This window comes from Xyrauchen texanus, chromosome 35, assembly GCF_025860055.1.
Source record: "Xyrauchen texanus isolate HMW12.3.18 chromosome 35, RBS_HiC_50CHRs, whole genome shotgun sequence".
In the NCBI taxonomy this organism is placed as follows: Eukaryota; Metazoa; Chordata; class Actinopteri; order Cypriniformes; family Catostomidae; genus Xyrauchen; species Xyrauchen texanus.
In genome coordinates, this window is record NC_068310.1 from 17,578,830 (window position 1) to 17,603,625 (window position 24,796).

At 36.4% G+C, this 24,796-nt stretch overlaps 1 protein-coding gene across 1 annotated transcript; it reads right to left on the reverse strand.

The window, feature by feature from the left end:
- Window positions 1-5,866: 5,866 nt before the first annotated feature.
- Window positions 5,867-24,667, reverse strand: LOC127628549 (U8 snoRNA-decapping enzyme-like). Its single transcript, XM_052105339.1, has 4 exons — window positions 24,608-24,667; window positions 24,479-24,555; window positions 6,283-6,517; window positions 5,867-6,073 (listed from the first exon to the last, which is right to left on the reverse strand). The coding sequence occupies exons 1-4, from the start codon at window positions 24,665-24,667 to the stop codon at window positions 5,867-5,869; spliced, it is 579 nt and encodes a 192-aa protein (XP_051961299.1).
- Between the last annotated feature and the right edge of the window lie 129 nt (window positions 24,668-24,796).

Sequence of the window (24,796 nt, forward strand, 5' to 3'; positions counted from 1 at the left end):
TCAAATATGTGTAATCATTTACATTTGGTGTTAAGATAGTTGTGGCAGATTGTACATGGGGGAAATTCCTCCCCTGAGTTTTGTAAGGTGTAAAGAGAAGTTCACCCCCCCTTACCACCCACATCTTTCCTGTGCTTGCTTCCTTCCTCTCTTGTGTTAAGCCTCTCTCTCTCTCCAAAATCCTCAGGATGTGATGATAAATACAGAAAAATGAAGTCCCCGGATTCTAAAAATCATATAATGTGAAACATACACACACGAACACAATTTATTAACACAAAACTAGAGAGAAATATGCACAGCTGGGGGAAACATCCATAGCTGTATCTGCACAGTAACTCACAGTGCAGTTCAATCTCAGAAGATGGAAGTAGTTAGATTGATGTTTATTGATCCCTAAAGAGAAATTCAGTGCAGAACAGCTGCAACATCATACATATAGAGTGCATAATATGCAACTGTACTTACACACAGTAAGGACAAAAAAAAAACTGCTATTAGAAGCTGTCATGTTGCAGTACATTGCAAACATATTTTCTTTATCAGTTATTCATTTCTTAATTTGGAAAAACATCTAAAACAAGATACTTTTACCATAGATAGACTTGTTTCCAAATAATGTCTTGACAATTTTAGCTGAATATATTATAATATATTCAGATAATATATCAAATATATTTCATCTGAAAAAAAAAAACATTCTCGTGGAATACAAAAGGAGATATTAGTCTTGTTAGTCAGATGCAAAGTGCAGTGCTAAGCGCAATGACCATCCACTGCGTCTTATCCAATTTTCATGAGAGCACTAATTAGAAGTGCAATTATTGTGGCAGTGCAAAGCCGAAGTGGGCGTGGGTGATGTATTTTTAAATTAAGGGGCAATATTTGCCCTCTGGATTTGATTTTCAGGGACACATTTTAGGTTTTCATGAGGACATTTGTGTTTCAAACCATTTAAAACTGTTAATCATCTGTTTGTCAAATTTGTCAATATTATCAATTCATTAATAAATTCTCAAGGAATATTGTTTTTTTTACCTATTACCTTAAGAATTAAATTAACATGAAATAAAATTTTATGTCATTATACTGTTTCATAACTAGGATTATAATAGAAAAATATAGCTGCAAGCAGCAATACTGGGGTCGAGCCAGTAATCAGCAGAATATTGCTAAAGAGCATGTTTTGTGTATTCTCAAGCACTTTGTTGTATTTTTTGGAAAACATCTGAAAAATCAGTTTTTACAATGTCAAATTTGTTGATGATTGGCCAATGGATGCCATGTTTCTCAATATATGCAACTGTCCTCATGATCAATGATGGCAACTCCCATAAAGTCACTGAATGCAAAGACACTGCATGAAAATTTTGAAATTAAACGGACCAATGTTTCTATACTTTGAGCCACTTTCATATTGTTCCCTGTTATAGCGCCACAAAATGGCCAAAACCCACAGCTTTTTCTGTGTGTTCTCAGGTTGAGCCCTTTTTAAGTGTTAAGTTTGGTGAAAATATCTAATTTCACTTAAGAGTTATATCAATTTACGTAAAAGTAGAGACCACTTCTAAAATTAATCGTCCTGTTTTTGGCAATTACGAGCTAAATTTAGCCATGTTCTCATGTATCTTAAGAAATTTACTAATGATGCTTCTTATTTTGGTGGTTCTGTTCCAATCGGACGAATGGCTTTGAAGCAATTCGCTAAAGTAGTGGCAATAGACCACCATAAGCTGAACCATAGCAAATATGGTATCGTTGCACTCGGCAAGTCCTCCCGAACTTAACGAGTCCAGTCCTGTGAAAATAGACCAATGGCACTAAAAGTTATAAACTCACAAATTTAAAGAAAATCATTTTCCCAACACTAGGTGGCGCCAGACCCAAACTTCTCAGTCAACTTCAGGACATGGTCCCGATAACACATACAAAGTTTCGTAATGATACACCAATGCGTTCATAAAATATATAATTTTTTGACAAAATTCTAAATGTCGGCCATTTTGAGCGTCAGCCATGGGAAAATTGGGTATCGTTTGACTTGGAATGTTTCACTGAATCTAAAGAGTTTTATACTACCAGTTTTATAATTTCTGGCCAAGAGTTATAAGCCAAAAAAGCTGTTTTTGCCATTTCCTGACTAGTAGAGGGCAGTGAGGTGAAATGCTGCAGGTGACCTCAAGGCAATAATGGCGATGAAACATACCAAATTTTGTCACAATCCATCAAAGTGTTGCGGATATACAGCTTGAAGTCCATTTTAACATGCTCACCGTTAACTTCGTGAAGTCATTTCTCAGGAACGATTTCAAACATTGGGGGAAACAAAGTGATAACTTTTGTGTAGCTCTATCTCACGATCGCTTTAAATCAATTTTGGTGGATATCGAACAAATATTGTAGGAGTAGCGAAAAAACCTGTTTCCTTCAAAATTAAAAATGGCAGAAAATCTAGTCAGGCAGAAATCGTAACCAAGGTATGCATTCGACGCGTGAGCTCAGGAATCAGGGGGAAAAATCTAAATGTTTCTAGCACTTACAGTTCAAAATAAATAAATTTAAAAAAAAACAATCATTACAAGGGCATTTTTTGCCACCACATTTTGAATTTCAAGGGCATTTTTGTCATAATTGGTAGAATTTTTGCCCCGAGCCCCCCTAATTCCTGGCCTTTGTAATAGCAATGAGAACAATGTTTGATGCACATGTTCCATTAGGCCAAACGAATGGTCTATACAGGAATCATCACCCCACAAGTGTGCTTGGAAAGGCGACTCCACTGTGAAGGGTGGCTGGGGGGGAAGCCATGAAGAGACTCAGAGATCAGTGTGACAAGAACAGCATAACAGGTTGTCAGATTTGTGTTATACAAGATGGGATTTATAGGGCCCGACAGGTAACAACCACATACATGGTTTAACATTGGTTGCGCTACCTCCAATACACCATCTCTGTCATAGGTTCTTCACTTGCCCCTCTTCCTACATCAACCCTTGCTACCGCGGTCTCTCCTCCCTAGGGACAGTTCAGTTTCCACTTGGTCAGTCAGTCCTCACAGCTCTGACCTACTTCATCTCTCTGGCTTCAAACACTTGAAACTGCACAGCGATGCAAATGAACGCTGAGTGGTGACAACAAAGCTGTTCTCTCCGACTGAGGTCTGCTGAACACATCAACAAAGCTCTTGTTCAGAGATGTTTGAAGGTGTACAGGACTGAAATGCTCATCACTCTGGCTTCAGTCAACATCATCATCAATCTACATTACATTTTTTTTTTTTTTGGCAAATGCTTTTATTCAAAGGGAGTTCAGGACATAATTGATAGTGGATGGTGAGTGTAATCAAGGTATACAGTTTCAGCATGTGTGCTCACTGGGAATTGAACACTTGACTCTATCAGTTGAGCTACAGGAAACCTAAATCTGTATCCAACAAATGCCTTTTGAATTTAACTTAATGTTTTATAAAACTACACAGATATTCCATGTTTAGAATTCAAAGCAAAAAAAATAAAATGTTTGAACAAAACGGGCTGCCAAGTTTATGCTTGCTCTGTCGTGCATGTTGAAAAATGCAAACACTCTCTAGAACACATTTGTTTACAGAATAGTGAATCGTTGAAAACACAAATTTCATAAATAAAACCTGGTTATACATCGAAGAAATCTAGTATTAGATGTCAAAGGTTTCTGACACAAATGTAATGAGAACACTGCAGTCATGAATTCTGTGGAACTGTTTTCTATAATAAGAAAGGGGAAGCTGAAATGGGAGTGTCAAAATTAACTGATCTATCATTGTAGTAAATTATGTGTAAGACAAAGATTTCTGAAAGAGTTAGTTCACCCAAAAATGAAAATTCTCATTATTTACTCACCCTCATGATATCCCAGGTGTTTATGACTTTCTATCTTCACCAGAACACATTTGAAAAAATTAGAAAAATATCTTAATCAGTATGTCCTTTAAATGTTAAATGCAAACTTACGTTCTCCTCTCGGTCGAGACATCCAAGATAAGCACATAAACGCAACATTATGAGTAAAGAAAAAGATAAATACAGATCTTAACCAAAATCAGGCGTTCATCTTTCTCACTTGTAAACAGCACTACTCTTCCGGCTGTGACGCACGCACACGCGTCAGTTCTTATGTGTTTCAAATGCCAATGTGATTACATCACATGTGCTTACCGCTGCCGACCGTAAGCATGATTTAGAGTTAAAAAAATTACTTAAATATTTATCTTTTTTGCACCAAAAGCGATCGTGTTGCCTTAGAAGACATTCATTTAACAGCTGGAGTCGTATGGATGACGTTTATGCTGACTGTCTGTGATTTTTGGAGCTTAAAAAATTGGATCACCATCCACTTGCATTTTAAGGACCTACTGAACTAAAATATTTGACTATTTTTCTTCAAATGTGTCCTGGTGAAAAAAGAAATACACACCTGGGATATCATGCGGATGAATAAATAATGAAAGAATTATCATTTTTGGTGAACTATCCCTTTAATAAAGACACTATTTGATTGTCAATTAAAGGTGATGTGTGTAATTCCAATGTTGTAATACTTTCTCCTATCCCAGCTTAAAGAGACAACTACTGTACACTGTAAAGCAAGCTATTAATTCCCTTGAAATGTGTAAACAGTGACACTATCAAAATATTCTTCTGTTTGTTTAAGTATCCTGACTTTAACAATGGATTTGAATTTGTGGTGGGGCAATTTGTTGATACTAGTGACTCACTGCAGCTTTAAACATACAGCCAGAGATAAAAGATTGTTTGCAAAGTCAAGTAGGGCAGCCAGGTAGCACAGCTCTGTGGCCATTTTAAGTACTACAAATGGGATGTGATTTCAAGACCTCAGGGTAAAATTAAGGGCTTTGAACAGACTGAAGGCCTCATTAGCTGTGTGCTGTTTATTTGTGTAACCTATATGTGCATATATGACATGCTAAAAATAAATAAATATAAATCATATAAATATATGCATATATTACTATTTATATAAATTATAATTAGTAATTATTTCTCTAAGGTTTATACTTTTATGACAGTGTTTGTCATATTTATTTGTTGCAATTAATAAACAAAAGTCAATAACATTATCAATCAGTACATAATACCATCTAAAAAATGAGAACTCTGTCATCACCCTCATGTTGTTTCTAACTCCTCTTGACTTGACTGTAGAATACAAAATATGATGTTTGGCAGAATGTTGGGGACTGATATCCTCAGTCACTATTCAAGTTCACTGCATCTTTTTTCCATACAATGAAACTGAATGGTGACTGAACATTAAAGGGTTAGTTCACCCAAAAATTATCCCATAATTTACTTTTACTTCACTTTTTTTGGCTTCAAAATCTAAGGTACCATTCACTCCCATTATAAAGCTTGGAAGAGCCAGGATATTTTTTTATATAACTCCGACTGTGTTTGGCTGAAAGAAGAAAGTCATATACACCTAGTATGGCTTGAGGGTGAGTAAATTGTGGGATAATTTAAATTTTTGGGTGAACAAACCCTTTAAGCCTAAGATCCTCTTCTGTGTTCCACGGAAGACAAAAAAACAGGCAGTAATTAAGAGTAAGTGTAAATCATGACAGAATTTTCATTTTTGGGTGAACTATCTTTTTAAGTGAACCTGGAGTAAGGGAATATTAGTGAAATTAGGATAAACAGGTGATGCACAATTAGCCAGATGAGATCCTTTGCAACACACTGCACAAGGCTAAAATAGGGGCTGAGTTTAATGTAAAGACAATGGGGTGTTCCTCTTGGCATTGGGAGCTGGGCTACTGTGATATCTGTAATGGTTCTGGGGTTAAAAGGCACCGCTGTGTAAACTAATGTCAGTGCGGATCAGCGCTGTGTGTGCATCTCATCTGCTCAGCCTGTCTCACAGCCTTCTCCAGCTCCCCCTGGGACAGCAGCCCACAGTGTTGTAGGGCAGAGAGCAGTTGGGCCCGGGAGTTACTGATGAACGAGTGTGAAAGGAAATGGGGAAGACCACCTCCGTTCCTCAGGAAGTAGAGTGGTACTCGGACCATACCCAACACCTGGAGACAGAAGCAAAAAAGAAGATAATCAGGAAGCTGTTTATTTCCAGGTTTAAATTAGATTTTGAATCCCACATTTTCAATGGGGAATCCCCCTTTTTGAACCCCATTGACTATATTTGTAAGTTGGTTCGGCTAAAAATCTGATGAATGACTAAATGTAAAATGTAAATGCTTACACCTATAGGTGAAAAGAAACAATCTCGCACTGGTTCTTCCTCTAAACCATGATCTGTGGCAGTAGCAATAGCAGCTTTCTCTAGGTCTCTCAGCTCTGATTCTGTCATCTTCTTGATATTGAAGTGTGTGATTAGTCGAGGGCAGGATGTGGAAAGGCAGGAGGAGATGTGATTGTCCATGCCCACCGGCACAGCCACGCCCACCTCCTCATCAAGCTCTCTGCTTAGCCCCACCTCCAAAGTTTCTTCGGACGGGTTCACCAATCTGTAGATAACACCCGAAATAAAGACTCAGAACTTAATACTGACAGCTTCACAAATGTTTATCAATGTTTAACATCATCTAGGTTTGGGCGATGTCCCCTAAATTGGCAGTTGACGATGTTGACAGTAAAACATCGCGATGGACGATGATATCGTCGGTGGGGTGGGGCGAGGCGGGGGTTGGGGGATTATTTAATTTCATATAATTTTCAAAAATTATATGAAAAATTATAATTTCGTTATTTTACTAACCCAACTAATGACTCGTCGGCGCTTTATCAGTAGGTTGCACGACACGTGAAGCATTTTTTTTTTAGCTTTCACTTAAGAAGAGTTGTGCGCTTTTTATTTTAATATATCCATCCATCCATCCATCGTCAACCGCTTATCCTGTGTACAGGGTCGCGGGGGGCTGGAGCCTATCCCAGCTAACATTGGGCGAAAGGCGGGGGACACCCTGGACAGGTCGCCAGTTATTTTAATATATCTCTTTACATAAATACTATTTTCCACTTAAAAACTATAATTTCGTTATTTTACTCACTGATGAGCAAAAGGTCGAGGCAGAAATGACCATGTACCTGCAGGAAATGGCCATTGATGGGGAAGAGGACCCGCTGACTTGGTGGAAAACGAACGACAAAAGGTTTCCGTTCATGGCAAGATTAGCACGGAAATATCTGTGCATATGTGCTACCAGTACTCCATCAGAGCTGGTCTTCAGCACAGCGGGTAGTGTAGTTACTCCAATCCGCAGCTTATTAAAACCAGATAAAGTGAATATGTTGGTATTTCTGGCCAGAAACATCGAAATTTAAACATGGTCTATGGTGAAAGTTATTAGACTTCTTTACGCATTTTTCAGCCATCCGTTATGGAGCTATTCGATTTTGCATATTATTTTTTAAACATTCATTTGTGAAGTTCATATGACCACTTTACAATATTTCAATAATATAATTTATTTTGTAGCCTGTGCTGAAGTTAATTGTGCTGCTAATTATAAGTGAAATGTTAATGCCGAGTTTCGGTCTGAGTGTTGTTCCCGTTTTCTTGTTTTATTTGTTGTTCTTCTATGTTTTAATAAATGTGTGTTATTCATATTCACCTTGTTTCTTGCATTTGATTTGACATTATGGATTTATGGCCAAGGAAATTTTTCTTTAAAAGTATTAACCAGACAAAAGTTATTTGACGTTCGCTGGTCTGGGTTTATCTTAAACTGCTGCTTCAGTGTATACAAGAGCTATGTGACAATGAGCAAGATGTTCTGAGACACTACAACTACTAATAATTAATTAATAAAGGCTTAAAATAAAATATTTTAATCTAAATGTACAGTGTAAGACATGTAAAAAAAAGACAAGAAGCTAACAATGTCAAGATCAGTATTTGTGTAGCCTGCCTGACACGGTATTTTCACAGACTAACTCTGGCATATATTATACAGTATTTAAAATAGCATATATGCACCTGCAAAATCCCTGCAAAGTTTTTAGGTTAACTATAGAAGAGACTAGGATTAGTGAGTCACACTAGCAAGACTCGCAAAAGGGGGCGTGGCATCACGATGGTGGCTCTACATCGTGATGTTGGTCAGCCATCACGATGGACAAAGATATCGTCCATCGGCACAACCCTAACATCATCATTTCATCTAATAACACATAGGGGCCGTTTGAGGGATGATAAAATAATAATATTTTATTATTATTATTATGTGGTATTTATCATTATGCCACTAATCAAATCACTTCAAATCACTTTATTGTCACACTACCATGTACACAAGTGCAACAGTAGGTGAAATTCTTGTGTGCAGTTCCGAGCAACATAGCAGTCATGACAGTGACGAGACATACCAATTACAATAAACAACATACTTACACAACACAATTTACAAATCAAATGTACACATACTTACACAACACGATAATTATATACAATGTACAGTAGACAATACACACAATATAGAATACACAATATACAATACAATAAGTAAGGAGTATATGAAATATATATATATATATATATATATATATATATATATATATATATATATATATATATATATATATATATATATATATATATGAAGTAGTATATTGAGGAGAATATGTTGACAGTCCAGTGTGAGATTATAGCTGAATAAAGTGCAGTGCTAATTGCTGTTGATTGAGCTTAACTTGTATTGAACGCAAAATATTCCTTACATTTGTTATGTTTTTTAAGTGGGTTATTATGAATTTTCTGTAAGGATGATAGTAGGTTGTGTAAAAATTGTAGACTTTTCAATGGCCATCAAATGAAGTCAATAAATGTCTCTTGTCCTATAGATGGCAGTAGCATGTAACTTGTGCTCCAATAATTTGTATTGAATCATTTTGCAAAAACGAGCAATCTATTTACCCACTTAATTAAAGAATTGTTGTTTTGTGACTTTTGTTGCAAGTAATAAATAGGACTGGATGAGGTCTGAAAATGAGGACACAAGCAATACAGTACAAGCACTGTATATTGGTAGAAGGGACAATTAAAGTGGGTAAGGTATTCAAGTTAAAAAGAATGAATATAAATGTGGAGCGACGTCTCCTTTTATTCCTAATCTCTGCCATCTGTGCATCACTAGAAATAACCCCTTATATCCCTAACACGTGTGAGTTTCAAAGGCAAAGCTGGTTCCTCTGCCGTAACTTTTAATTCCTCAGACATACACTGATTCTTGTCTCGTATCGACTAATTCATTTTCAAAGCAACAGTTGAGCTGCTGTTAACACACTCACGTGATCTCACATACCATTTCAGATCTTCTATTTTTAAAAAAGGGGTAATTGTTTAGGTCACTATGCTACATAGGCCTTTCACCTCGTACACCTGTAGCTGCCAGCATTGGGGCCAATGTTCTCTCTCTCTCTCTCTCTCTCTCTCTCTCTATACAGGTATATATGACTTTGGCTTAAAGCATATTATGGAATATTTCTTCTCCACTAATCAATCTATAATCTACATATTAATGATTATTATTTGGTCACATGTTATATGGTTCACTCCTTTGAGTATGGTCCATTAGACAGGCTAAATATTATTCTAATATTATTTAGTGTGAAAATGTGTGTACAGATCTTATGTTGTAAATCCTTGTGGTTCATTGTGGTAACACAGAATATGATTGCCAGTGTTGGGAAAGTTACTCTTAAAAAAGGTATTTAATTACTAACTACTAATTACATCTTCTACAGTGTAATTACATTACTGTACTAATTACTCTGTTAACTGCATTACTTATAACTAATACTTTCTAAAAAACCATGATCAACCTCAAGCAGATGAAAAATACAATGATAGACATGAAATTGTTCTTTTAATTCTTTCAAATAAATCATATAAAATCAAATAAATTATTCATGATCTGGCCAAAGAATTTAAGGGGGCAGCGTTAAATGAGAAAACATATATTTTAACATTAGACGTTAAATTTCGATTTATAATTCACTATTGTTTTATATAGAATTGTTCTATAGTCTTTACAGTATTTAATGCAATTACATCAGAAGTAACTGTAATTCAATTACTGACAAATTTAAAAAAAGGGAGTAATCCATTACTTTATTTTTTCAATGAAAAAATTATTTAATTACAGAAATGTAATGTTGGGTTCGAGTCCGAGTCCAAATTAATCTGAATTAAAATTGGAACAGTAAATTCAACATCAATAAGCTAATTTTAAACTTCACAACTAAGAAATACAGTTTGTCAATATAAATGTAACAAAAACACCTAATTTCATATATACATTTTATGATTAGTATCCTGCTGAACAGACTTTTAAGTTGTTTCAGAAATAATTATTTGCTTTATGCAGGTGTATGAGGACAAAACTGTCTGACTGTGTTCTGTTGACATTTCAATTATTTGTTGCATTTTCTCCTCCACACAAACATAGACTAAAAAAAGTTACACCACAGTCAGGAATGCTTATCATGCCGTCCCCCGTGCTGCACTGGGACACTCTGACCACGTCATGTTCACCTGATTCCTGCATACAGGCAGAAACTAAAGCTCTGCAAACCTGCAGTGAGGACATCAAGGAAGAGGACCAGTGAGGCTGTGGAGGATCTCCAGACGTGTTTTTATTTTGAAAAGTTAGTCCTGTTCATGTCTTCAGGTCCTTAATTTTGAAATTTGTTCACTTCCTTGTCTAGTCATGTGATTATTATTTTATATTGTATTTTAGCCCTCATGTTTGCCATTGTCCTTTGTGGAGTATTGTTAATGTAACTTTGTTGTTGTTTTGCTCAAGTCAAGTCAAGTCAAGTCAAGATTTAGTCAAGTCATGTTTTGTTTGTGTCAAGTCTAGTTTAGTCATGTTCATGTTTATGTTTCATGTTTCTAGTTAGGGTTTTTGGATCTCACTTTTGTTTAATAAACTGCACTTGTGTTCGTCTCTCCATCATCTTCGTCTTCATCCTTGCCAGCAACGTTATTGCATACTTATTTATTACTTATTTATTTGTGGTGGTTCTTGTAAATTGGAACATGATTGTAAGTAACTTAATGATAAAAAGGAAGTAAATTGATAACACAATTGCAACAATTTACTTAATGAAAATATTTTCTACTTTTAATTTAATGGAAATAAAGCATTTTTAAGATATTTGTAACTTGTGCATTATAATTTATTTACACAGAAATAATAATAATGTCAACAATAATAATAGTATCAATTAACCATAACGATGGTTAAAGCAACATTTTGAACCCAACTCATTTTAGTGAGTAGGTGCTGTTTATCTGTTTAGAGTTGCTGCTTTAACAATAACACTTTTTTTCCCCAGACTATTTAAAAAGTTCATTAAACTATGAACACAATTCATCAAACTATTATGGACCAGTTCATGCTGACAACACTGCATTGACCACAAGAGACTAGAAGCCTACATGTGTAGATACATTATGCCTAAAAAGACTTAATATCCAATATTAATTGTATTTCTATTTCGATATACGTACTGTTTTTAGTAAACTGTGAGAGACATGATGTGGGTGACTTGACTCAATTTAGTTTTTGGTTTTAAGCTTTTAACCAAGATGAAACCGCAATGCGAGCACAAACACCAAATGCAATTTTACCAGTTATCAGGTGTTGTGTGAAACTGCCTTGTTTAGTTTCTATTACTTTGGATACATACCCGTCTTTATGTTTTCATTGTGCCAACCACCTTGGTTGTCGATGTTATACAGTAGTCTCTGTAATACCATTCAAGTGCATTGGTCGATTGATGTGTGTGCCTTTGCATGTGCGTAAATGTGCGTGTATTTGCTTAAACAGTGAAACAACTCTTGCTACATCTACGACTTCATGGGCTAATACAGCTACATGCAAACAGATATCTCTGAGTCCAAAAATCCTGAGTCCCAAAGGCTCGAGTAAGAGAGTCAAGTCAGAGTAAAAATGCATCTGAGTCCGTGACAAGTCCAAGTCCAAACTCGAGTACCCCAACACTACAGAAATTAATTACTTAGTAATGCATTTCACCCAAAACTGATGATTGCTAACAGGAATGTGGACAAAGGTGCCAGGTCCTGTTCATAAAATAATTTTAGAGTATGTGTCGAGTTTAAATGTGTAACCAGAGCTGTCCAAATGTTCTAACCACAAGATACCTCCTGTAATTTATTTTATAAACATGCTCCCAAATGTCTAAGAGTTGTTGATTGGTATGTAGCAGTAGCAGCCCAGAGGGATTGTAGGTTAGCCATTTGTCAGGGGTGTAAGACTACACAAGTGTGACTCTAGTTAAAGCATCAAGCTAACAAAAGTAATTTAACTCCTTTCTTCTTTTTTGATGAAAAACGATTGGTCATGTCAGCTGCTCTAACAGTTGGACATACAATGTTGGAAAATTCAACCTAAAGCTAATGATAATTAAGACATTAGCTGCCATATGATATGCACCAGGGGCTACTGCTTATGAGTTTATCTCTTCATGTCTCATCTCAGTCTGTGAGAATGATGAAGACTTTGCATAAAATGGATTTGAATTATACATTTTCAAAATGTTGGAGTTGGAGAGAAGTTATTTGTTTTCAAAAGGTGTACTAATTTAGTGTGAATTAACTTATAATAAAATCATGTTCATAATAGTTCACATATGGATTTTTTATTTATGTAATTTTTTTAAAATAAAATCTATGGCAGTTTTCAGCATCAGTGGTGTAGAAATATTTAAAAACTAAAGTTAAAGGATTAGTTCACTCAAAAATGAAAATTATCTTACCATTTACTCAGCCTCCCAGATATGTATGACTTTCTTTCTTCTGCTGAATGGTGACCAGAATTAAACAGAATTAACCACTGGAGTCATATGGATTATTTTATGCTGATTTATGTGATTTTTGGAACTTCTAAATTTTGGTCACCATTCACTTGCATTGTATGGACCTACAGAGCTGAAATATTCCTCTAAAAAAATTAATTTGTGTTCAGCAGAAGAAAGAAAGTCATACATATCTGAGATGGCATGGGGGTGAGCTAATTATGAGAAAATTTTCATTTTGGGGTGAACTATCCCTTTAAAGCTGAAATCTTGAAATACCTTCTCCCATCCCAGCTTAATATAGACTCACAGAGACCACTATAAGGAAGCTATTTGAAGTTTGTTTCCCTAAAAAAAAGAAGAAGTGATGTTGTGACACTTTCACAGCATTCCTCTGTTTTAGCATCCCAACCTGACACAACGACATTGGCTCAACTAATGGCACAATTTTGGGTCGGAGCAAACTATTTGTCAAACCAAAGGAGGACAGGAAACCTGTGGTATGGAGAACTGTTTGAAAACAATAATTATTTTTGCAGTTGTGTTCGGTGATGTTATGGTACAGAAATTACATACAACATAGATAAATATGGTACAATGAGGTTTTCTCCAGCAGTTGTTGCGGTGCACAAGTGTTGGTTATGTCTACTGTGGGCTTTTTGAGTGAGCCATGTTGGGGTTTCCATCAATCCCTGGGTCTTTGAAGTCATGCCTGTGTGAAATGTGTTTCATTGTTAAGAGGCATTTCATATAGCAGTATGGTAGACTGCCAAAGACTGAATTAACTCATATTCGGCTCCCACTTAGATCTGTCATCTTACTTACTGTGATCAAGTTTACCAGGGTTTGTAGGAGACAGATGTGTAGGAGACAAATGTGTAGGTGTATTGAAGTGGGGCTGAGAATTTTAATTGTAGATTATATGTACTATTTAAATTCTCAATATAATATAAAATGCATATGCTGAGAATGTTAAGATGGACAGATGGAAAGATAAATTGTGGTTATGAGCATGTACGCATGGTCGACATGGTCACCAGGTCTTGTTTTGCTTATTTTAATCACTGTAAGTTTACAGCATTTTAACATTTTGAGAAAGTAGGTTACACTAACGTAATAAGCAATATTCTGTGCATTATAGGGATTTTACCATGCTGGGCAAATGAAGACATTAGGGTTCAGAAAATTATTAAATTTAGAAGAAACAATTGAAACAATTACAAGCTAGTAATATAGTTAATTGTCCTATTTGTCGGCAGATTCGGCGACAAAGTGCACAGATGATGACCATGTGCGCAAGTCTAGAAAATCTGGCCGGTGTGCAGTCAGACCGTGAAGACAGGATTATGACTATATTTACAGCATGCATACGTTGCACAGAGCGATCAGAAACACAGACATGCCAAGTATACTTTGGCCTTTATGGTTTTATATTTTATGGCATTACATCATCATAGCAACAAAGTAGTAAAATTGGATATAACTTTACGCAGTGTAACGTAGGCTGGCAACAAGTTAAATGAAGAGACGATGAAGTGCGACAAACCCAAGTGCAGTTTATTTACAAGGTGTATTCCACAACATGAATCTAAATGTGAGAACAAACATAAACGACATGACATGACATGACATGACTTGACTTGACTTGACTTGACTATAAACTTAACATGGAAAGCTGTACACCAACAACGATACATTCACAATACTCGACAATGGACAATGGCAAACATGAGGGCTAAATACTTGGACTTTGGAGAACACATTACAATGATAACCAGTGACAAGTCAGAACTGATAACAAGATAACTAGACTGCTAACAACCCAATGAAACAATGAACCAATGGGGACAAGACACATGAACATGGGAAACACATGAAAAGATCACATGAAAAGGAAACAGGAACAAACATGGCATGGAATACATTTATCAAAGTAAAAGAAAAGAACAAAACCACATAAAACCCTGACATGCAGAAACTGTTAGCAAGCAATTTTTTCACACTAAAATTGTTAACATGAAAACGTTTGTCTTGTGGCTTTACTTTTGAAATTGTGTGCATTTTCTTATGTTTATTGACTGCCCTATTTACTTCCATTGGAAGTGCCTCACTGTAATCATGATTTTTGCTTTTTTATTAAGAAAAGGAGGGACGAGTAAAAATTGTTGTAACATTGTATAAACATAATGCCACAAATGCTGTTAATTGAGCTTAACTTGTATTGAACTTTGAACCCGAAATATTCCTTTAAGCAACAAAGCTGCTATGTGCATTAATATAGAATTCAACTGATGTGTGGTCACGTGTGTGTGTATTAGCTATTTCACAATGGCTTCAAACGTGGCTCTTCCAATCAGAATTTAGAGTCTGAACTATCCGTTTCACAAAATGTAATTGCGACTGGAATCAGGTATCTGGGAGTTTTGAAGTAAGTGTTGACTCAAGGCCTTGTTAACTCTGCCTGTCCTCTCTGTGCTTACTGTTTGGTGGCCAAAAGACTGTGCCAGAATGGCTGGGCTATTCTGGAGCCTGAGTGCTTTCTAAGTTTAAAAGGTTTATGTGAGCTGCTGGCTATTGTTCTGGTGAAGGTGTCAGAGATTGTCCGGGGGGACTAAAATAGACAGACAGCTGTGGCTGCTCATATCTAGGCTATGTGTTTGTGTGTGCGTGTGTGTGTGTGCGTGTGTGTGTGTGTGTGTGTGTGTGTGTGTGTGCATGGCCATTGTAGTGTGCCAAGGTCTTACACTACTGTCAGAGGCAGATCAGTTGAAAAATGAATGTAGAATGTTGAATTCAAGCAGACAGGTGGAAGCCGGATGCTAGCCGGATGCTTCTCCACTGTATGTTTTGATTGGAATGAGGAAGACATTGATTAAGAGGGCAGTTTAGGTGTTTTGTCCTTGCCATTGTTGACTGTGGGCATACAGATTGCAACCTCCTCCCCTCCACCCCTGACCTTTTAGCCACTTTTGGTAGAACCTTGTGCCACTGGATGAGTGTGATAATCTGTGACAACTGCTCACCATGTGCAAAGCAAATTTTGATTCCTGGAAGCTTTGTTCAGGTGCTCCATTACGGTACTACATACTAGATGCATGTGGCTTCACAGTATGAAGGTACCTAGTAAGGAATCTGGTTTCAAATCAGCTTCTAAAGCAGCTTATTGTCATATAAAGCCAATTTCATATGAGTTTTAGCAATGCAAATATTTAGTGAAATATTTAGTGCTATTTTGAGTATTTGGCCAACCACTGACAAACATGCACAGGATTGTTGAATGTCATAGGCTGGATTCATCTATGACAACCAGATGAAGGTATATAGAGGATGTGATGCAAACATTGAAACTGGACATGCCTTGATGCCTTCCCATCTCTTTATACAATCTGTGAAGGCAGCATTTATCCGATTTCGTAAACAGCCATTGTGTGCAGTAATTAAATACAATGTCATTTTGGATCTGAAAGCCACTAAACACAAAAACAAAATAGAATCTTTACTTATAAATATAAGGTACATAACGTTTAACTGTATTTTCTTTAAAGCACTGCTAACTCCTGTGCACCTCTGGCCAGTGTATGGATACTGAGTGAATAATCCAGGTATCTAGCCAAAAATATACTTGAGTGAAAGTAAAACAGTATTCACATTAAATTGTACTAAAGTATTAAAATATTTTAAATATTTTTTTTTCCTTGCTAAAATCAAATCAAGAGATTTGATCAATTCGATTGGTTTATTAAGTCGCCTTTTTACTGTCTCCGACAACTGTCATATTTCTCCCCCAGTGGCATTTGCAACCTGTTCATAGAATCATGTTACAAATACTACATATTTGCAAAATAATATTTATGTGGCCTGTTGTACATAACACAGCAATTTCCTGGTGGAATGAACACTAGATGCACGAAAACACCAATGACTTTTATCATCTTTCACTCAATTAGATTCACTAGATTATCAGTTTATAAACTTTTTTTTGCTCTGTTCCTCATACAATGCTATCTTATGACAAATAAACACCTTAATGTTTGTATTACATAACCAACTACATTTTCAAGCTTGTTTAAGTGTCAAATTGTGCTTAGCTCAACTGATAGTGTTGCATATGCGATATACATTCCTTAAGGGCACGCGAGTTGAAACATAAGCCAAAGTGTCATAGAAGCAACATAAAATGATGTGGTTGCTTCAGAAATTATGTTTTCCATCTCACATTTGCTTTTCAGTTAGGTTTAATGTTTTATAGTTATTTTTATAATTAATAGTTGCCAACAACAACAATAATAATTCAGCAAATATGGGTAGAAATTTTTTATTACAAAAATTACAAAAAGCCTTTTGTTTATATATATATATAAATATATTTGTAATGTGAATGATCATTTTTGACTTCATAACCATCCAATCTGTAGAAGTAGCAGGCATTTAGAATAAAGATTAGAACAAAAACCGTCCGTGTTTCTCACTAGTTAGTCGCGCAAATATTTCAACATATCCAAAGCTCAAATTCCACCTCTGCAGATGGCCGGAATTCCACACAGCAACCATGTGACACTCCATTTGAAATGGCTGACCTCTGGTCTGTCATCTGTCCTTTGTTGGATGCAGTAAAAAGGCAGCTTCAGTTCAGTAAGACAAAAGAAAATGGTTGCAAAAATGTAATGAGTACATTTCAAGCTAAAATGAGTAGAGTAAAAAAACTAAACTAAATTCTTTGGAAATGTAATTAAGTAAAAGTACAAGTATTCAGTCTAAATTGCTCTTGAGTAAAGTACAAATCCCCCCAAATAATACTTAAGTATGTTTTACTCAATTACTTTACACCCCTGCCTCTGACACTATTTATAAGACTAATACAGATAAGACTAATACGAGCGGTCTCTTAGTAAAAGGGAAACAAACACAACACCACCTCTTTAACCACAAACCCATTGCCAGACAGCATGGCTATCTCAGCACGGAACAGGGGACAGGAGTTGTATTCTCTTCTATTTTGGGACTACAGAGTGGGCTCTGGATTCTGTTAGATGACACTTATCTCATCTTTAACTCTGAAGGTCGACAGCTTCTGAGGTATGGAGTTATATGTGTATCACAATTCTATTCGCAATATATTTTTAGAGCACAAAAATGTTCTGTGTGCGTGAAATTATACTTTGAGTGCGCAAAATTGTATTTTGAGCACACAAAAATGTTCTGCATGCAAGATAATATTTTGAGCGCACAAAATGCATGCGCTTGAACTCAGTTTTGTAAAGAAATTTATCTTCTTGCAAAGATGAATTCACTTTGTGTGCTGAGTGCACTCATAGCTTTGACTACTTGTTTGATCAACAAATTAACAGCATTACAATGTGCTAGAATTTCAGCCAATCAGATATGACGTGGTAAATTTTGATTGGCTAGCTAGACCACAGATCATACTGCTAATAAAAACAAGAAGAAGAAGGAAGGGGATAGTTTTTTTTTCAAGAAAGGAAATGGAAACACACTATGACCACATGGAAGCAGCTCTTTTGTCAACTGCTTTTGTTTAACCATTCTGACAGCCGTGGCCCATGCATTTTAATCTAGGCCTTCAGTGCGATTCATGCCATTAAGAAAATACAGTTTCACAATGAATAAGACACCAACATGCATTACGTGGCAGTCAACTAATAATACCAATTGACGTTTTAGAAACACATTTTAAATTGCACGAAAGCCAGAACCAAGGCGTTCTAATACCAAGAAAAAGCTCTCTAATAATATTTGCGAATTAAATTTCGCTTACAATAAATTTTGTTTCATAAGGTCACATGGATACTTTTCAAAACTTGATCCGACACTGAATGCTCAAGCAGCCGAATTTACGCTTAGAAAACTCCTGATTTTGCTATAACAATGCAAAAACACTTACCAATTTACTTGAAGTGAAAATCAGTACTCCTTTCCTATTTAATTAAACAATCGCTCGAACATCTCAGGTTTTTAAATCCATAAGGATCTCTTTCTCAACGGCAATAACAGCAGTGATAACAGCCGACTCATCAGCAAGATCTCACGCTCTTCGCTTTTAAATTCCGTACATCACTTAAAGCATGATTGCTTCACTCAAGGCCAGCTAGAAGGCCTGGACTGGGAAATATCCTAAAGACCACAACCAACAAGAACAAATAAATCAATCTGATTGGCTGATGAATCTGACAATCTGACTTTAGATGCCTATTCACTGCAGTGTTGAGGGATTCTGCAGAAATTCTGATGGCCTGACGGGGTGGAGCTCAGACTCACCCGCTGCTTCGGCTAAGGAGCATGGCTTCGGGAATGCTATTAGTGAAACAGTCACACTTTGCTTGTAAGCATCGATGAATAAATTCTGACTGGATAAACTTTTTGTTTTTTGCTATTCGTTTGTAGATGAATCAGGAGTGGAAAGTGATTGAAAATACATAGTTAAAAAGGTCAATGAGAAGAAAGGATGACAAAATATGTATTTTTTTAGGCATGGTACTCCAGCAGAGAAGGCTTTCCTGGCCCTGAGATATCACCACTGCTTTCTGAAATATATTTTTTAGTCTGTACAATACCAATAGGCTTAATGGCTCAAACTATCTGGCTAGATCTCTTAGTATGGTTCTCTTCAATAGTATTTGGTTATCTAGGTTACCAAGCTACACTTATGTAGCTACTAGCTTGGCCATGTTAGCTACCACTTTCATTTGAAATTGTATTAATATAATCTCTTGCATGTGTACAATTCTTTAAGACTAACGTAATAGTATAGTTTTGGGGGAACTTCATTTGAATTCTATCTATCCCACAGGATATTCTGAGAGAGCAGTTTATCAAAATACAGTTGAAGACAGAAGTTTACATACACTTAGGTTGAAGTCATTAAATCTATTTTTTTAATCACTCCATGGATTTTATATTAGCAAACTATAGTTTTGGCAAGTCATTTAGGACATCTACTTTGTAATTTTTCCAAGAATTGTTTACAGACAGATTGTTTCACTTTTAATTGACTATATCACAATTCCAGTGGGTCAGAAGTTTACATACACTAAGTTAACTGTGACTTTAAGCAGCGTGGAAAATTCCAGAAAATAATGTAAATTAGCCAAATTAGCCAATTAGCTTCTGATAAGAGGTGTACTGAATTGGAGGTGTACATGTGGATGTATTTTAAGGCCTACCTTCAATCTCAGTGTCTCTTTGTTTGACATCATGGTAAAATAAAATAAATAAATAAATAAAAAATCAGATCTCAGAATAAAATTTTGGACCTCCGCAAGTATGGTTCATCATTGGGAGCAATTTCCAGATGCCTCAAGGTACCACGTTCATCTGTACAAACAATAGTACGCAAGCATAAACACCATAGGACCACGCAGCCATCATACCGCTCAGGAAGAATATTGATATTGTGATATTATCAGTCTATCATGGATCAGCAACCACTGAATCTTCTTCTTTTTGTTATTATTATCTGAAATATTATTTTCTTTATTAAACATGTTATTTTGTTCCCCCTCATTAGTGTGTCCTCTCCTATTTTTTCGACAGCCTTGTATATTATAATTATTATGAATATTAAGGTCACGTGACGCCATGCGAGGATCGGACGTTTGAACGGCGAGCTATGCGCACTTTGCTACTTTTAACACTTTTAATGACATAAACCGGTGAGATTCGATACACTCTGTTCCATAACTGTTCTAGGAGCACAATATGTCAAAGAATTCAAAATTCTTGGGCTCTGGAGACATTAAAAGACACTTTCATGCTCAAGCTGACACCCCCGAGAAGGCCCCAAGCCAGGGAGTCGATTTGGTTGGAGAGTTGCAGGAAATGCAGCAAGAGATGTTGAACATGTCAGAAATGCTGTAAAAGGTCATTGCTGACTTAGAGGAACTTGCAGTGATATGTCAATCAATCACTTCCATGAAGATGAAATTCTCTGAGGTGGTTACAAGAGTGGGGGATGTCGAGAAAGGGATTGAGTATCTGGAGTAATTGGATAGTGAAATATCTGCTAATCCGCTAGCGACCAAGGTGGATTTGAAGCATGTCTGGGAGAAGTTGGAGGACACAGAGAACCGTAGCCAGCAGAATAACGTCCATATTGTCAGAATTCCTGAGGTCAGGATATGGTGAAATTCCAGGACAGGCTCTTTCCGAATCTGCTTGACAAAACAGGCCATAAGCTGGAAATCGAGCAAGCTCACAGGGTTCCTTCTCAGCAAGCAGCGGAGGGTGGCAGGCTTTCTTGGAAAAATCACAGCATTTTCTTGTTCCCAGACTTTGAAAATTCAACAAGTGAGAAACGTGATAGATTCAAGGAATGCAAGAAACATTTAAATCAACGGAAAATCGCTTTTGCACTGATATTCCCAGCCAAATTGAGAATAGATGCTAAGGATGGCCGTAAAACATTCACATGCCCACAGCAATGTCCTTCATAAAGTCAATGGAGTGAGTATGTTGTCTTGTGGTACTCACGCTGCAACCCGAGTTGTGTAATTCAGTTTCACAAAAATTGTATATGATCACTGAACTTGAGCAATCTGACTGCAAAGTTGTTGCGGGGGTTCTAGTAGGCGTACATGGAGTGTTTGAGTTTAGAGGGATGGACTCCAATTGGCGCTATCGTGTGCAAGGTTAATTCACACATTTTTCTTTTTTCTGTTTGTTTGGTTCTTGGGGAATTTGGGGGTTGACTGTTGCACTAATGTTGGAATGTGGTCTTTATAATTTAGTTTTTGACACACAATAAATTCTTTCTTATATGTCAAATGTTAATATGAATGGATTGTCTCTCTCTACATGGAATGTGAATGGGTTGGGACACCCCATAAAAAGATGGAAGGTTATTTCTCTTCTTAAGTGTATGAAATATGATTTAATGTTTCTTCAAGAAATATATATACATACACACACACACACACACACACACACACACACACACACACACACACATACACACACACACACACACACACACACACACACACACACACACACACACACACACACACACACACACACACACACACACACACACACACACACACACACATGTTGTGTTTCCATGTTTTATGGGGACTTTCCATAGACATAATGGTTTTTATACTGTACAAACTTTATATTCTATCCCCTAAACCTAACCCTACCCCTAAACCTAACCCTCACAGAAAACTTTCTGCATTTTTACATTTTCAAAAACATAATTTAGTATGATTTATAAGCTGTTTTCCTCATGGGGACTGACAAAATGTCCCCACAAGGTCAAAAATTTCGGGTTTTACTATCCTTATGGGGACATTTGGTCCCCACAAAGTGATAAATACACACACACACACACACACACACACACACACACACACACACACACACACACACACACACACACACACACACACACACACACACACACACACACACACACACACACACACACACACACACACACACACACACACACACACACACACACACACACACACACACACACACACACACACACACACACACACACACACACACGGTGGCAGTGGCATAGTGGGCTAAAGCACTAAACTGTTAACTGTAAACTGTTAAGCAGAAGGTTGTTGGTTCGATCCCCACAGCCACCAAAATTGTGTCCTTGAGCAAGGCACTTAACTCCAGGTTGCCCCGGGGGGATTGTCCCTGTAATAAGGGCTCTGTAAGTTTGAACTTTGGATAAAAGCGTCTGCCAAATGCATAAATATATATGACTTTTTTTCTGTTTTGTGTGTGTGTGCGTGTGTGTGCGTGTGCGTGTGTGTGTGTGTGATTTGGCTTTGACCACAGGGATGTTTGTTGGTGGTTAGGGTTGGTTTGGGGATTGGGAGGGAAATAATAGGGGTTCAAATTTGATTCGGTGCAATTCTGTTTTGCTTTCCTGTTACATGTGTTGGAATCAATAAAAAGTGTTAATCTGAAAAATATAATGTTGTGTTTTGGTAGGAGGTAGATTAAATAAAATAAGCATTTCTCTTCACTGTTTTACACCCTGTTCAGCTGAAAAGAATTATTTTTACAACTGGCTTCTGGCTCTCCTGGATACAAATGGATGTCACACTTGTTTATATGCTCTGAAACACTTACTGCTTTAGCCTCTGGAAGTGTTTTCAGTCAACGTATACCGATTTCGGCTAATGAAAAATTATGTAAGATCAGGCTGTGTGCACGCAAAACATTTTTGTATACTCAAAATATCATATTGCACGCACAGAATATTTTTGTATACTCAAAATATGCTCATCTTGTGTGTGCAAAATAATTTTTTGTTCTCAAAATATCAACTGAAATGCTCAAAATATCATCTTGCATGCACAGAACATTTTTGTGTACTCAAAATACAAATACCATACAATTTTGTGCACGCAGAATTTTGGCACATATACTGTATAACTCCATACTGACTATCGTTGCTCCATAACTATTTGATGAGAAGGATACGATTGTGTCACTAACCAAGTATGAACGTTATCTAGATTTGCGTGCTAAATTAAACATACCTTTAGCCTTTCAACTAGTTTGTTACATGTGGAAATGATAGATACAAGGGTAATATTCCTTTTTGAATCCAAAATAGAATTTGTTATATCACAAAGAAATAGATTGTTCCACGTTGTGACAAAAAAATTGAAAACAAAAATTCCTCACAATTTTTTTAATTTGAACTCAAGTATGCATCTTCTGGTGTTGAAAAGCCCACTAACTTCACCTCCATCCCCACCCCTCATTTATTCATTGCTTGTTTCCATCCTATCCCAATACCATACTGTGTGTCAACCTGTCATAACACAGTTTAACTCTACTCATAAAATCCCCAGATAGTTCTTGGAATAGTCTGAGCTAAACAGCCCATATTGTATCTAGAGTGAAGTTAAAGGAATGTTTTGGGTTCAATACAAGTTAAGCTCAATCGACAGCATTTGTGACATAATGTTGATAACCACAAACATTTATTTCAGCTGAACTTGTATTGAACCCAGAGCATTATTTTAACATTTCTCACATTCTACATTTGTCTATTAAAGAAATTCAAATCTTTTTTTCCACACAGGGCAACTTAATAAAAAATTCATAATAATAAAAAAACATCTACTTACAGTAGATAGATCCATGTAAATATAGGCCTATGTACTTGTGAAGTGTTCACAAATCTTTTCACACTCTGGAAAACAGAAGGGATTTTAAGTCATCCTGCTAATTAATCATATATTTGAAAATGCCTTTATATGTTTTTAATGTATATATAATTTGTATTGTGCTTTGAATCATGAAATATTAAATAAAATATTTTAATTAAATAAATATAGTTGTTTCGTGTTGTCATGGGTCTAGCTGTATGTTGTGATAGCTTGTGTTGTTTGTAACTTTTAGGTGTTTTGTGATAGTAGTGTATTATCGACAGTCGACACAAACTTTATGATGGCCAAGGACTCAGCTCATACTATGGTACAATATGATATCTTCATAGATTTCCATAGTGACAATTTTTTTTTACTTTATACTATCACTAAGTCTTTAAAATAATAAATGCAGAGATATGTCATGCATTTAACCTCTGGAAAGCAGTGCATAAATCACAACCAACAACAATGGCGTTTTAAAAATAGCCCACTTACAGTAGGGTTCCGTCAAACCTGTTGCCTTTTGTGATCGCGCGGAGGTCGGGCCGTGCGGCCACACAACCAATGAGCAACTGAACACACACGGACACATGGGAATATCTGATATATCTCCCCAACTCTGACCTTGAGGAAGACAATAAAAGGACACCTGGCCACTTGTTTCGAGGCCAACCGTTTAGACATTACCGAGGTTAGTACTGAAATGCATGTGCTTTGCGCACTGCTGTTTGGATAGCGCGCGCACTACTTTGTTGTCATAGTTTCATCGCATGTGACCGTTTTGAAGATGTTTTTATTTTTATTATTATTATT

Coding starts and splice junctions, on each gene's coding strand:
- LOC127628549 (XM_052105339.1), bottom strand. CDS start 24,667: ATGTCTAAACGGTTGGCCTCGAAACAAGTGGCCAGGTGTCCTTTTATT. Junction 24,556..24,607: donor CTTTTATTGTCTTCCTCAAG/GTCAGAGTTGGG, acceptor GTGTGTGTTCAG/TTGCTCATTGGTTGTGTGGC. Junction 6,518..24,478: donor AGGTTTGACGGAACCCTACT/GTAAGTGGGCTA, acceptor TGTTATCTACAG/ATTGGTGAACCCGTCCGAAG.